The sequence below is a fragment of the Engystomops pustulosus genome, chromosome 1, assembly GCF_040894005.1.
Source record: "Engystomops pustulosus chromosome 1, aEngPut4.maternal, whole genome shotgun sequence".
In the NCBI taxonomy this organism is placed as follows: Eukaryota; Metazoa; Chordata; class Amphibia; order Anura; family Leptodactylidae; genus Engystomops; species Engystomops pustulosus.
The window spans coordinates 107,860,178-107,876,879 of record NC_092411.1 but is presented as its reverse complement, the minus strand read 5'-3'; the positions used below and the strand labels follow the sequence as shown (position 1 = coordinate 107,876,879).

General features: G+C 38.2%; 1 protein-coding gene across 1 annotated transcript in view; it reads right to left on the bottom strand.

Annotated features, from left to right (window-relative positions):
• The window catches only part of LOC140130414 (protein FAM240A-like), a 36,136-nt gene extending 19,647 nt beyond the window's left edge, over window positions 1–16,489 (bottom strand). Inside the window, exons 1-2 of the mRNA XM_072150810.1 lie at window positions 16,393–16,489; window positions 1,127–1,275 (exon numbers count right to left, since the gene is read on the bottom strand). Of these exons, the coding sequence (XP_072006911.1) occupies window positions 1,127–1,275; window positions 16,393–16,482 (239 nt within the window). The 5' untranslated portion in view covers window positions 16,483–16,489. The remainder of the gene's footprint in view (window positions 1–1,126; window positions 1,276–16,392) is intronic.
• Window positions 16,490–16,702: the final 213 nt, after the last annotated feature.

Here is a 16,702-nt window from a genome sequence, read left to right as displayed (position 1 = left end):
CCTTTTCCATTCCTACTCCTTCCTTGGTTAAACTTGATGGACATATGTCTTTTTTCAACCATATTAATTATGTTATTATTTAAGATTAAAGGGATTTTCCACTATATAAATATTTATGGCCTATTCATGGGAAAGATCATCAAAATAAAATGTTTGCAGGACTGCCAGGAGTATCAGCTACATTAAAGCAGATTGTTCCATCCCCTGTGTAGTGACCATGAAAGTTCAGTAGCTTACTGCATCGGCTCTAACTTACTTCTGGTGGCTTGATAGCTGCAGATTGGTAGGTAACATCCCCAGATCACTTCTAGCTTATGAGAATTATCATAAAAGTTGATTTTAGAAGTAAGAAGGACATGGACAGAGCTTTTGTTTATTGATAGCACTGATCAGTGCAGTTTGAATATTTACCTTCATGGAGGATTTAGACTCTCGGACACCATGAGGTAGAAGCTTGGTACATTTTTTTATATTTTAGGTGTTTGATGGGGTTTTGGACGTACCCATAAGCCAAAGCTCCCCTTATGTCTTCTCTCATATCAAATTGTATCTTTTGGTTGTATAATCTTTTCAATTATATAGTGTAAAGTATTAGGAAAAGCATACCCTACCTTAAAGGACATCTACCATCAAAATCAAGCATGGTAAACCAGGGACACTTATAGATCCAGGCACTGTGGCTGTGGTAATCCTTACATTTGTTATTCATGGCCTTCTTCCTTCTAAAATCAACTTTTAAAATTATGCTCTTACCAGTGCCCCTCCATGCTGTAGCTTCACAGGTTGTTACAATGTCTTCCCCTCCCCGTCTGCTCCCACAGCCCTTTGTCTCCTCCCTATGCCTGATGTTACTCAAAGCAGCAGAGGAATTTTCACAGTGGGAGGGGGAAGGGCTCCTGCACAGTGTAACAGCTTATGATTAATTAATGATTAAGTGTTCCTGGTTTCTCATGGTTGATTTTCATGGTAGATTTGCTTTAAATATCTAAGGTCTTTAGCAAAAGTTGAATGCTATCAAAGCTTTACTCTGTCTTTTAATAACAAAAAAGCACCTTCTTTAAGATTTCTTTATTCACCTTTATTAAGAAGGACATGCGATTATTAATAGTGTGGAGATAACACTTACTTGGATAGGGCACTATTATTTCTTCTATTATCTTCAATCTGATGCTCCATGGTTTGTTTTTCAATTTTCTTCTCCCAAAAGTTTTTTAAACCATCAGCATCATGGGACAAAATTGTCTTTCGGCCTGAAATAGCTTTTGCATCCATTTTCTGAAGTGAAATAATAAAAAATTATAATCACTTTTACTATAGTTAGGTATCATAGTTAGAGAAAATTTACCATCAAGTATGGATAAACCAGTGGCAAGCATAGATCCAGGCACCGTGACTGTAGTAATCTTCTTATATTTGTTATCCATGGCCCATCCTTCTAAAATGAACTTTTAAAATTAGGCTGAATGGCTACTAGGGCAGTTGCTTCCTGTGTTGTAGTGAGATTAAGGCCTGTTCCACACTTGCCAGTGTGATGCGCTGAACTCGCAGAGAGTGCTGCCTGCATCTCCCGGCCCGAACGCTGCAAACCGGAACTGAACTCAGCTTACACTCGCAAGTGTGGAACAGGCCTAAAACAGGCTGAGGTGAGAGGGTTAAGTACTGGGGGAGCAGAGGGGGGAGGGCAAGACAGTCTAACAGCCAGTGAATCTGCTGCACAGAGGGGCTCCGGGAAGTACCCCAGTAGCCTTTCAGGCTCAGAAGCATAATTTTAAAGTTGATTTTAGTAGGAAGGAGGCCATGGATAACGAATATAAAAAGATTGCCACAGTCACAGAGGCTGGATCTATAAGTAAGTGTCCCTGGTTTATCATGCTGGATTTTGATGGTAGATTTCCTTTCAATAAAACTGTGCAAGCCCAGTTCACATCTCTGCTAGTTATTTCCTTCAGTTTTTTGGGGGCCATAAATCGGTTGAACAGAGAGAACAAGTCCCAGTCTTTCCTTTATACATTTCTTCAGTATAGCTGCTGGAAAGATTTGCACATGTTCTGTGTGCAGGACCACAACTGCTTTTGGCTTAAAATAATTGAAGGAAATAACTGAAAATATACAGGCGATCCCCTAATTAAGAACACCCGATTTACAGACGGCACCCTAGTTACAAAAGGACCTCTGGGTGTTGCTAGGTCACTGTACTTTAGCCTCAGGCTACAATAAATAGCTATAATAGTTATCATTGATGTCTGCAATTAAGCTTTATTGTTAATCTTGGTTCTTATGACAACCCAAAATTTTTAAAATCCAATGTCACAGAGACAAAAAAAAATTGTTTGGGATTACAATTATAAAATATACAGTTCCGACTTACATACAAATTCAACTTAAGAACAAACCTACAGAGCCTATCCTGTACGTAACCCTCCTGTAACGACAATGTGGTGCTCAGCCAGGCCTAGATCACGCAGAAGCTCAGATAATACCAACACCACCCCTTTCCATTGTTATGTTTCCATTACTTTACTGTCCGTATTCCAAAAGGCAATATAAAATTTTCATTGCTTTCACCTTTCAGCCTAAATGATGCATTATTTATTCTCATTTATTCCGATTCTATTTTTTTTATAAAATTAAATTTTTTTGTCAATAAAAAATAAAACAATTGAAAAAAAGATTCCATGCCCAATATGAAGAGGTAACAACTTTTACAGGACTGATGGTGATGCACAATTATTTCTTTCATACATGTGTATGGGGTTTATAAAATACATGTGCATGTGACAAGCAGAAAGAAATGTTTAGGAAAAATTGATCCGGCAAGAGGTGTTCCATGTGGATGGCTATTGCTTTTATGCTTTTAACTCTATTTCCTTGTAAGTATGATCATACGTGTATAGAAGTGGCTGCTCCTGGGTCTCTCTTGTGCTGCACCATGAAGCTTTGATTCATTTCCAGTTCCAGAGATCCATGTCCCTCTCAATTTTGAACTTCTGGTGAAGATTGCTATCAGTTTCTCTCCCGCAGTATTTGGCAGGTATAGATAGGAGCTTGAATCAAATTAATTGTGGTCGATTGGGGATTTTTATTGGAACTGAATGTGAGTTTGCCGTGAGAATAATATGAGGCAATATTTATAGAGTAGTTTGCTGTTTCAGAATTTTAGCTATGTATAACAGGAGCATGTGAAATAGTAACAAGGTATGCATAAAGTTTTACAGAAGACCCTTTTAAAACTTTTACTAGCTGATGGGGCTAAATTTACAAGCTAGAAATAGTAAAATAAAACGCAGCATTTTTTAACTCGTCTAGAGAAGATGTATTTCAAGGGTGTCAAATTAAGGTCAGGGTGTCTTGTAACTGTCAAACAAGGCTTGTAAAATTACAGCATTTTCTATTGCTAATGCTTGAAAAGTGCATGTTTACTTTCCGGGACTGACCTTTAAAAAATGCAGAAGGGTCTAATTAAAAAGAGTCGTTGTAGCTGTACATAAGGTAATTGGACTAACTGGATGATTAATCTATTTTATGTGATGAGGCTCATGGTGACCTGCCGGAAAATGTCATTGTTAATAATTGTGATAGTTTACAGTTAATTATTAGCTGCTGTAATTCTATACATATTATGGGTAGACATAAACTTATTCTAATACAGCAGAAATAATGAGAACCTAGTCTATTTAACCTATTCACAGCAGTTCATAGGGGAAAAACAAATATATGAAAGTCAATTGTTTTCAGCATAAATAAGGGAATACTTTACAAAAGTGCGCAGAAGATATATTAGAATTCAGCATTTCTTTTAAATCCCTGTTTCATGGATGATCAATCCAAACCCCTCTTAAATAGAAATGTTTTCCAATTTAACTTCTTTATCCATTCCTCACAGTTTTCTAGATTTCATCTTGCTATTATTCTATAGAAAGCTTCTATTTTTACTACCTGTGGGCAAAAAATGGTACAACAATCCTGCCGATGCATAGGGTGTGTAGTTGTTGCAAATAGTGCCCTCTAGTTACTACCAGGATAAGAGCAACCCTTTCTGCAGACCAGCTATCTCCCACCAGCTTTTCAGCCTGCTGAATCTCCTGTTGTTGTTTGTCCCTTGCCTGCCACTGAAGTTACAATAAAGAACTTGATTTGCACAACGTGCCTCCATGTGATCCCTGGATCAGGTTGCTTCACCATCATTAGCTCCCCATCCTCCATCACCCAGGGATCCCTACATACACCTCAGGGGTTGCCCCAGAAAGAAACCTCTTTCATCGGCCTCTCCCTCCACTTTTCTTGCACACACCATCTGCTGGAAACCTGCCAGATTGTTGGCCCGTCCTCCGGTCCCATAACAAGCACCGTGACCATAGGCCTCATAAGCCAGCTACTCCAGTATTCTGGGCCACCGCTGTCTACAGCCACCGAAGAAAGGCTAGGCCCCGGTGGGGGATGTTGAAATGGTAAATGGCCATGTGATGTCACACAGGTGTGATAGTAATGAGCTGTGCATCTGTGTGCAATTACATCTAAAATAAACAATGAATTCCAGGGAGGAATTGATACAGAAAGGATATTGATAAATTGGATAACTTTTCATTACACAAACAATATCAATTATTTGCTGAAACTCCTTCAAAGAACTGCTATCCAGTGTCAACTTCAAATATAGTATTGATGACACAGTACCTGACAGAGTCCCAGCAGAGTAGCCTGGGAATATACAATATGAATGTATTTTTGTGATGAAAATCTTTCCATATGTGTTTAAATATCATGATGAATCACATTTAGCGGTTAACTGTAGCAACACAACTATTGTATTTCTAATTAAAGTTTTGGTGTGACATGGCTGCTAATGAATATACATTTCTATAGTGTAATCGATAGAATCATCTACTGTCCAAAATAATACAACCGCTACTTGGGAAAATGTATATCGATATGTTGCATAATTTTATCAGTGATTTGTCATCTAGTAACTATGAGAACTGTGTGACAATCTGACAAACTGTGAGGCATGGATTGGAGTTAATTCAATGTAAAGGATATTAGCACCACATCTAATTTGTAAGTGTATAGGACATTAGGTTATCCATCATAATAGTTTATTACATATTCTCGATTATCAGACATGTAATGTCATACATACTTGCGGTTAATTGCTTTTTTAATGCCAATTTACCTCTGCTCAGTCTTCTAGTCCTGATTTTATCAGATTTCAGCTATCTTGGAGTTCTGTAAAAAACATGCCAGAATAATATTTTAGTGCATTATCCTTATTTTTGGAACTATATTGTAACTGTACAATAAAAGTTTAGTGGAAAGTGGAGGGGTTCAGAGCATTTCTCCAGATGAATGTATGCTACGCCTGGGTCCTGGCCAAGGCATTGCATCTGTTTGTGTGAAAGGTCATGTGATAATGATGCAACAGCAATAGTTATTTGAGAGTAGCATGATAATGATAAAAATGTAGAGATCCTTGAAATTTTCTGTGGAAAAGTGTTACAAATAACTTATCAGGTCTCAAGGTGGTGGCAATCAAAGAAGAACAAAGGATAAAGAAGAAGAATAGGGAGACAAACCATTCCAAAGCAATGTCCAGTGGCGTTTGTATGGCTGATGATTCCTCTTAGCTAGAAGTCACTGTGTTGCCTTTATATAAGTATGCCTAAGTATACCTAAGTATGGTATGGTGTTCTAGGTATGGCTCTTATTGAAAGACATTTTGTAATGCAATCAGTTATTTCAGTGACATTTGCCAAGATGCAGCTCAGAAGGGGGCATTTATCATTTTGGGAGCAGGAAACATGCTATATTTTTCAGTGTAAGTATGTGGGCAAGGTATTGATGATTTGTTGCACAAACTAAAATAAAACAAGCTTTTAGCTGCTGTAATTGTGCACCAAAAACTGCACCACAAAATGAGTCGGAAAAATAGAAGCGCCAGAAAAGTGTTGGATCCACAAGCGACACCACTATTTTGCGCCAAAAAACAGAACAAGTCATGAGTGACGAAAAAAAACACCTAAATTGTTGGGCAGACACCTCATAAACAAGGCGCAGGAGGCGCAGCAAGGGGAAAAAAATTCTGCCAGTTTTCCATTTGAAAGTCGATAATAAATGGAAATATTACATGAGTTTCTCATATTATTTGTTTAAAGGAAAAATACCCTGAGGAATCTACCATCAGAATTGTATCTGATTGTTGATTCCTCCGTCCTAACTCCCTAAATTAACTAAAGAGGCTACTGGGGCGTGGAGTAGCCTTATCTCCCGGTGCCCGGCAAGGCTAGTACATGCCCCAGTAGCTTCTGCAGTTAATTTACATATTAATAAAATAAATTTTTAACAAGTTAGGTTTGGTTCCGGATTATTAAATTAAAGCTTATGGCAGAGGCAGGCAGGATGAAGCTACCATCAGATCTACTTTTGATGGTAGATTCCTCAGGGTAGGTTTCCCTTAACGGAGATACCAGTGACATTGAGAGTTACCAACAAAAGCCTTCCTATAATCTATGTATACATTCAATTTCATATTACTAGGTATAGGAAATACAGTAAACTTTTTTATTGCTTCAATGTGATATTACAGAATCCAGGGAAAGTATTTGTATAAGTTAACGAAGAAAGATAGTTTATTCAATGTTCCATAAGTTGTATTGAAGACACTGGGGCACATTTACTTACCTGTCCGCGGAGTTCCCTGAAAGTGCATTGTCCACCGATAATGCACTCTGCAGCGATTCACTAAGATTGTGTGCCAGATATCCTGCATGTGTCGCTTCCCCGCTGAGGTCCACTGGGGCTTCTTCTTCCCGGTGTATGTTAGTGCATTGTCTTGCGACACAAAATGAAAGTTAAATCCCGCGCTCAGTCCGAATCAGTCGTATCGCCCAGCAGCAGGCTCCTGATTTCTGTCGCAAGAAAGCCAGCGCAGCTGCGACACAATCCAATTGCGTACGACACAATCCCAGCGCAAACCTCTGTCTGACGAAAGTGCGATCCAAGACCCTTAGTAAATAAGCCCTACTCTTCTTATTGGAGGCTTTATTTGTGAATTATCTGCTCTCTTCTCACCCTCAGTTGTGTCATGTAACAATCAAGAATACTGTTAAATTAGCACAGTGTCTAATGTGTGGGCAGGAAGGCACTTCATTGCCAATATATTCCTGCCCATGGGCAGCATGAATGTGCTGGTCTGTTTATTAGATGATTAAGGTGGTTTCTCTTTTCGGGACCTCCTCTGTAAGCCACTATGAACCAAACCTGCTTGTAATGCTGTAGACGCTTAAAAACAAGCTGAATTCAGAGCTTTCCCTGACATTGGCAAATGCTTGCTTGTAGCTTTGGAAACCAGACCTGTGTTGATCAGGTGATTTTTTTTTAATGAAATTTAAGCTTAAAGTGATATCTGATATGTCTCAATATCTTTTATACCTCCTAAGTGCACAGCACATGCCTAAAAAACCTTCCTGTGCACCTCAATGAATCAGCACCGGTCTACTCCTGCCTGAACAAACTATATGGTAGCACCCATAATCATGTACATAAAAATCTACAAAAAAACACAAAAAGGTGACGTGATTTATCTGGTTTTAAATGATTTTAAAATGAAAATTAATGAAACACCCCATTTAAGGTCCCTTTAAATTATTAGCAACCATCAATACGTTTTCAACTAAACAAGTTTTGTAAATGTTACTTATACAAGCTGCTGAATACACTGATCATCTTTCAAGTTTTGATCATGTCAGCAATTATGCATCATGGCTACATGCCGCTTATTCAGATGTTCTTTGGCTATATGTATACTATGCAGCTAAGGAAACAGTAAATCAGTGAGTAACAGATGCTTATCAAGCATTGTCTATCTGTATACTTCTTCCAAGTTTGATTAAGAGTTCACTTAATGCTCTGAAATCAGAAATATAATAGCAGAGTATAAAGATTATGTTGTGTGATTTAATTTGCTTTCCTGACTCCACGATATAAAAGGCTGTGTACTGCAAAACAAAAGGGCTGTGAAATTGATTGGTTATCCGTCAGAGCTGTGAATATAAAGCAATATGCCCTTTCTCCTAACAGCCTCAACTGCAACATTACCCAGTACTAATAGGGCCGCAAGTGCTTTTAATGACCTGGCAAGCAAACGCTGAGCCAAGGTTGTTGAAAATGTTACCATAAAAGATTACATCCTAAAACCTGACTGTATGCAATGTACAATGTACAGAGTAAAATGTCTGGAAATGTGGCGTCTGTGACACGGCAGCTGGGGAGTCGTGCCTCCTGAGCTCATTATATGGCACCATGTAAATCATCTTTATGCTTGACGCCAGTTGTCTGGTCAGTTGACAGTAAATATACCAGACGCTTTTACAGACAACAACTTTAGAAAATCAAAGACATTTATGGTTTTTACTCCTACTTTCTTTTTCTTCTCAAGTAATGGTTGTTGTTTTGTACTAAAGATCAAATCTTAGGCCTGTTACACTTATTCAATGGGGAGGATTTATCATGCCTTTTACGCCACTTTTCTGGAAAAGTCACAAATATTGGTGCATGACTAGGGTGCACGACTTTGAGGGTTTTATACCCCGCATTCTGCTTTTTTAAATAGTGGCTCAGCATGATTGGAAGCGATGAACACCAAACCATCTATTACTTGCTACACAAGTTGTAGTTGAAATCTACTCCAAGTCTGACTTTGTGCATAGATTACTTTCCGGCACATGAGTGCTGAGCTGGAGTTACCAAGAGGCCGAAACCTCATAGTAAATCCAGTAAATCCATTTACTTAGCCATCCTGTGCAATCCCCGAAAGTGCATTGTCCGACCGGAATGCACATCTGCCACGAGTCACTAAAACCATGCGCCCGATATCCCTGCATGTGTCGCTTACCCACTCAGGTCCACCAGAGTTCATCTTCTTCTTCCTGGTGTAGAAAAGTACATTGTCTTGCGACACAAATTGAAAGTTAAATCCCACGCTCTGTCTGAATCTGTTGGTTTGTCCGACGGCCTGCCACCCGATTTCTTTTGCATAAAAGCCACATCCAATCGACACACTGTCCTTTACTAAATACCTGTCCGAGTGGCAAAAATCCCAAAAAACCAAACAAGTCCGATGAAAGTGATAACCGTGACCCTTAGTAAATAAGCCCCAGTGTGTCAAACGCTAGTGTGAAACACTATACTATAGACTTAAAAAATTACCCCTTAATTATTTTAGTTTATTTTACTTTTGTTTCCACCTTTTTGGGCTCATTTGCAGAGATGCACAAAATTTTGCAACTCTTTCACTCTTTCTTAAAAAGATCCAAAATGTTACCCAAAAAACTTCACTATTCTGCTGGCATAGGAAAAAATCTAGAAGGGGTTGCTTCTAGTCATAAAGCTACAAAAAGCAAGCAGACTCATATGCCATATTTATCACCCTCTTGCGGCTCTATTCTCTATGGAGAGAGGAGAGCACCGCTTGAGTCTCCTCCTCTCCAGCGTACTCGACATGTGCACGTACGGCTACGGCCAGGCAGGTACTTGTTAGTGTGCATGAGCCCTTAGATACATCAAACCAGCCCATACCCTCTCCCTTCCCCAAAAATAAACAGGTTTGAATTTCCATAGGTAAATGACCCCGTTTATGTTTTAAATGTGTGTGTAAAAATGTATTTGTTAATTTATTTCTCTACGGTGCATATTGGTTTTCAATAAGAGACTTATAGGGATTGACCCCGTTTAGCAAATAATTGATATGGTTTGTGTAAGGAAAAGTTATATCATTTTTCAGTATTTTTTGTATAAATTCTTCATGGCTCTGTAGATCTCTGCTTGCTGTCCTTCTATAGAAAGCTTCTGTGTTTACTTCCACTGGGTAGAAATCTGTCCTGGGTCATGTGATGGATAGGCAGGTTCACAAGCAGTTATTATCATGGAGGGTAATCAAAGTCATGTGGTACTAACAGCTACTGCACCTGCCTGTCTATCACATGACCATGGATAGATTTCTAGCCACTGGAAGTAAACATAGAAGCTTTCCATAGAAGGACATCAAACGGAGATCGAGAGAACCCTGAGGAATTGTATAACTTTTCCTTACACAAACCATATCAATTATTCAATGAAAGTAGACAACCGCTTTAACAGTATACAGTAGCTCCTTTACAGACAATTCTGTATAGGGAAACATAAGTATATGTTGGCTTAAAGAGTAACTGAAAAGGTTTTTTTTTCACAAATCATGAGCTCTTGTGATGTAAAACAACTTTGCCTATTATCTTTGTTACCTATATACAGCAGTTTCCTTGCTATACCCCTCAGATTATCTCATTGCTGCAATAGCTGCTTCCTCTTCATGTGCTGACAATCCCTGTGTATCCATACTTTGTTTACACTATGTTTCTGAGTCAGTTTCATGGGAAGGGAGGAGCTGCTGCTCCCTGCTCACAGGGGAGGATGAGGTCATGTGACAGTGAATGCAGCATAGCTGGATGTGTCCAAGACTGTGGATACAGATGTCTCCTGTACAGTATAGTGAGGTACAAGATCTCCCTGTTCCCTATCAGTCCATCCATCCCAGTCTGTGATTCGACAGAACCTTCTCTGTCTGTCTCTGCTCTTCATGCTGCTCACTTCCCCTCATGCTGCTCAGCTCTGTGTAGATAAGCTATTGACCCTTAGTCTTTACACAGAACAGGCATGGACTTCATGTACTAATGATTTTTCTACCATTTATTACATGTTCCCTGCTCCTCCATGTGATTGAAGCTGCCAGGCTGTCACCATATACATCCCGTATGTGCACTGTGCAGTGTTCACTGGATTCACTTGTGGGAAACAAAATGGATTTAATGCTATATTACTTTGAGAGAGAACACAAGGTATCATGGGATCTGTGGGTAAGCTAACTTGCCCTTAGCTTGAGGGCATAGACAGACAGACATTAGTCTCCGCCCACTTCACCTCTGGGGAAAAAGATTTCAGAACACTTTCAGAACAGAAAATGCCAGAACTTTAGAAAGAAAAGGGTGAGCAGCACAAAGTAGGCATCATTCTGTTTATTTTCAAAGGGGGAATCACATATAATAATTTTGTAAAATCACTGTCGCTTTACAGTCACCCTTGAAGCAGAAATCTATCTGTATACAGCATTGTACCAGATTTTTGTGCTTCAGTACAAAAGCAGTGACTGAGATTTCGCTAATGAAAATTGCCTGAAAGAAAGTCACTTTACATTGTAGGGTCTCTTTAGTGAGATCCTACTTGCCCCGATCCTCCTACCCTGCTCCATACTGATAAATAGCAAGAACCTTGAAACTGTACTGTCTACAAATGAGTATGGGGTATGGATAATGTGAGGCAATTTGCATACATAAATTGTTTCTATATTTAATATTTACTAGTTAACAGGGTATTCCCAGGAAGACAAGATTCTTAAATGTACTCAAGCTAACAAAATAACACATTCTCTAATTCAATGTTGTTAACAAAATACAGCATTTCACAGAAATAATTCCAACCTGTCTCTATCAGTAGAAATAATAATAATTCCTTTATTTATATAGTGCATATAGATTCCTCAGCAATGTACAGAGCTTGCTAAATTAGTCCCTGTCCCCATGGGCTCAAAATCTAATCAACCTACCAGTATGTTTTGGAGCGTGGGAGGAAACCAGAGAACCCAGAGGAAACCCAAGCAAACATGGAGAGAACATAAAACTCTTTGCAGATGTTGTCCAATCCTGATGTCCAAAATTTTAGTTGCCCCTAGACCCGACCCTGGATCTTATGAGTTTAGGGTCGACAGACACATCGTTCTCCTTTCAGACTCTGCACTGAGTTGCTCTCTGGTCTCTCTCCCTAGCCCCCACCCATGCATTCCACGATGAGCTCACACACTAACTGACATCCTCTCGGCAAACAGCAGCATTGGGAGGAGAGTAAAGCTACAAGCTACAGACAGATAAAATCTTTATCCAGGGGAGAGGGAGGTATGTAAAAGAGCTTATTGTATGTAATGGCTGTGATAGCTGAGGGGAGAAAGTCGTGTGTAATAGGCATCTCATGGATCTCATCATCTCTCATATTGATCTGTCTCATCTCTCTTTCCAATTGTCAGATTGGAAAATTTGTAAATTTTCAGAAGCTAAATGAAAGTGTATATGAACCCGTAATCTGATAATCTAAGCACATTGTCAGCACATAGAACTAGAAGAATCTTAAAGTGTCTGCTTAGAGAGGCCCTGCCCACACAGTTAAAACAGCAATCAAACTGTAAAATAAGGGGTTAAAATTATCTTTATTCTATAAACATCAATAAGGGATTGAAATTTGAGAATTTTCTTTCATGGACAAATCCCTTCAATGGTAATCTAAAGGGTTTCTTTTTTTGATAAAATAAACACACTTGCTTAAATTTCTGCAAATAGGAGTAGGGACATTATATGGGATATATTCCACTACAACAACGCTTACAGTATTTAAACTTCCACATTTGAGCAAGAAAACAATGCAATACTCAAATACTGCACCAGTTTTTGTCTGATCTTGCACATTCTTTTCAGTGCAAACTGCTTGCACATGTTTTTACAAATTTACAAATGTGTCCCGGCTGCACTATACCCGACTTGACACAAACTTCTGCACTGAAAGGGGCATTCCAGTACACATTCGGACCATTTATCAAAACAATGCAGTCTGTACTATGTGTAGTTTCCTGTGAAGTGTGCAGGGTGCACCAGATTTAGGAATTGTAGTGCACATTCTTCACGAACTTGGTGCACATCGTTCATGCTGCAGAATTGTGGCTCACAGTCCGACAAAGTACTAACTCTCCCTTTTTGGTGCACATTTTTTCTGTTTTGCCGGACAAAGTGCAGCTGTGACACAAAACTGGCTCTGTTTTTGATAAATGTGGGCCATTGGGCTAGTTCACACTTCAGGTACTTCATCAGTTTTCTGCATCAGTTACTGTGAACTAAAACCAGGACTTTAGAGAGATAATCTATGATGGGATTATATGCACCTGTTCTTTGTTGTACTCGTGGAGTTGGCTCACAAATGAGATGTAAACTGGCCATGATCTGATTCTGTTTTCTATCGCTGCAGACAGTAAAGGGTTACATAATTATTGTCCATATAGTCTCTTATGTAATATTAGCATACGTTGTCTCTAGGGTGGTAATGAGCATGAATTCCAGACTCCGGTCCTTGGTGGTTTGAATTATGTGATACTCTTACTGAAGTCCAAAGTGTTAATTACCAGCTCAGGGATATTTCCAGACTCACAGAGGAAGATTTAACATCTGATCCATTTGCATTTGCCACTGAGAAACCATAATTCTTATAAAACTAGCAAGCACTAATGAACACAATACATATTTTACCATGATTTATCACTCCCCAATTCTGCACAGAGCAAATCTTTTTTATGGGATCATTTATATAAACACGCATGTCCTGACCTCTCATTTTTGTATTTGAAGCATTTAGAATCTTCGTATACTAATGAATTTGCAGAGTTCCATTCACAAATGGACTTAAAACTTTAGTGTTTAGTAGCACAAAGTTAAAAGTAACGGCTCTTTTACATTGGCATTTTTTTAGCATCAGTGATTTTTCACTGAACCCATTTTGGCTTATGGACACATACAGATTGGTTTCTCTTCCTGGCTTCAGTGATTTGTCACAGATGTCTTACTGATCCATTCTTTTCAATGGGCTTTTTCACACTTCAGTTTTTTCACTGATCAGTGATCAGTTTCCTAATTAAGTTTAATAGAATTCAACAGGGCACATGTATCATTACTCTGGTGTTGTCTGTTTTTTGGGACCTTTCTTGTCTTTTGTTGGTCAGATGTATCTTAGGGGTTTTCCTTATTGATAGATGTGGTGTTTGTTCTTAAGTGAATTTGTGACTTTTTAAAACAAAAGTTGCAAAAAGTCTCCAAAATTTGCAATCAGTTTTAAGCTAATTTCTATGGCTGGTAAGGGGCAGTTGTAAATTTGTGCCAAAATTTCTGACCTTTTTTGAGACTTTTTTAAAAACTGACAACTTTTACATCTGGATTCAGGTGGTAACTCAGGGAACACTGCAGAAAACTAGACAATGGTGACCTTTAAAGGGAGACTGTTTAAGGCACAAAAAAACTTGAAAATGAGTGCAAGCTCTATGAAAAGTCTAAACAATTAAGGATAAAGGCAAGCCAAAAGTTTGATACATGTGCCCCAATGGAACACAAAACTAAGCTCGACACTGTGGTACTTGTGTGTAACTTCTTTAGCACTTCCGGGACAGCATACAAATGAAGGAATTGTGGTCTACCATTATATGTGGTGTTTTATCCTCCATCCTTATTAAATGTCCTCATGTGTGTAGCATTTATACTAGAATTATCAGTCCCAATGTAAATCTGTTCAGTGTAACATCCCGGATGAAAAAGTAACTTCCCTTATTTCACAATTTCCCAAACTACAACCAAGATCTATGCACCAGTTTTCTATCTAGTTAGGCACTAAAAAGAATGTCTTTGGAGCAAGCATATGTATTTATAAAGTGTTTGTGGCACTTTGGTGTCGTGGCTGCACTTTGACCCTTTAGAAAATTGTGCACATAAATGGCTGTGGTAGTTCTTAGATGATCTACCATCCTTATTTGTGGAAGTGGCAGCCAACTGGCCGCTATGCAGCTGATAAGCATTGCTGGGCTGACAGGACAACACTTTCCCAGCACAGCTAATATTTTCTAGTGACTGGCAGGTGTCACCATGGCAAGACCCTACAAACATTAATAGGTCCATGCCACGGATGTCTATCCTAAGATAAAGCCTTAAAGACAATCTTGTCTTAATTTGTTTATGCTAGACTTACTAGCAATAATTCAACAAATACCCTGAAAAGGGTATCTCAAACGTTCATCGTTATCTCAAACTTGTGTTTGAAGAGATCCGAAGTTTATTGACCTCAGTTCATGCATCACACAGTTTCCGAATAAGTAAGGTAGTGCTAAAATCTTCATGCTAAAATTTTCACTGGTGTGTTGGATTGTGGCACAAGCAGTTAATGAATTGGCGCACAATTGAATTATAGAAATAGCATAGCATAGACCATCATTGTCATCAGCGATATTTGTTATTTTGTTTTTAAAATATTTTTATTGTGTTTTTGGAGATTTTTTTTGAGACATATAAATATATACATATGTATAACAATGATAATAATACTACTAATTTGTTCACATACATTCATTGCATGTAATAAACAGCATATAGTAGGAATTTGATCAGGAGATCAGGAATGTACACACAATGTATCTTAATGGTAACAACAATCAAAAAAATGCCTTATCATAAACCTGAGAAAGAAAAAACTAAAGGGGGTAGTAATAAATATACTATAAAAAAAACTATAGGTGATCAAAAAGGCTATTCGAGCATTTTATTGAGGGTCTTGGTTAGAAGAAGGTAAAGGAGACCAGGAGTAAATTCAGTTGATGAGTGAAGTTAATGGTCATAAGCTATATTTTTGGTTGTGGTGCCTAATATTACAAATTACTGCTTCATGCTCCCATTCAAGTCAATGGGAATTAATGATAGTCCCAGACACAGCTCCTTCTAAAAGTCTAAAAATGTGCCAACTAGAGAATGTCCACTTGTATCTATCCTTGTGTGTCTTTTCATCTTTACAGAGACAGCACAGTTTATGATAAAAATTATGAAGGAATAACATATAACCATAAATCCTGATAAAATGCTAATCGTCTGATCAAATTATATAGCTATATTAGTAATATATGACTGATCCGAAATGACCTATATTGTCTGTCTAATCCAACTATCGGTATGTTTCTGAACAGAAGGTCTTGTCCATTTTCTGCACACAATCACATTAATCATCATCTATGGTATATGCAATAATTTCTCATAAATCACATATGTCACATTTAGGATTTGTTTTCATTGTTTTGTTAAAACCATCACTACTTTCGTAAAAGTGTGCGAACGTTGATTGCATGAGAATGAACTAAGCCTTCATGTAAGGGAATGCTGTAATATAGCCGCACGTACACGTTTAATTGTCACTTCATTTGTCATCATTGATTGTAACAACATGTAAACATAAAGATCATTGAATGCACCAGGATTGGTGTCGGTTGAGAAGGTGATTTATAACTTAAGTTATTATAGGTTTATTGCTTTTAAAGCAAAATGTGGTATAGTAAGAAAAAACATTTATTACAATAAAAGACATTGTCAATGCACATAGACGTGGTATATAACATATGCTTCAACTTATCAATATTTACATACATTAGTTACAGAGGTATAATAAATCCTAATGGTAGGAATATAGTAATATATAATAATAATCATACTAGTAATATGATGTAAGGAATTGAATTGTTCTTACAGTTGTGCTGTACGCCTTGATGAAATAGATGTGGATGGAAGGATGTGAGTCTGCTCTTGTGTCCCTACTATATGTCTTAGCAGGGATCATGTGGGAGTGACCCTATGTGTCACCTCTGTCTGCACAGTATGAGTGACAGGCTCTATTTTAAAGGCACAGACAAGTACAGTATTATGTAAGGTCTTTAGTAGCCAAGACTTCCTCTGCTTACTCCAGGATGACAGCTGACAAAGACGGTACATCATTTTCTCACCACTGAAACGTTATGATGACTGCGTACAAGACAATCTGCACTGTCACTTACTCTTGT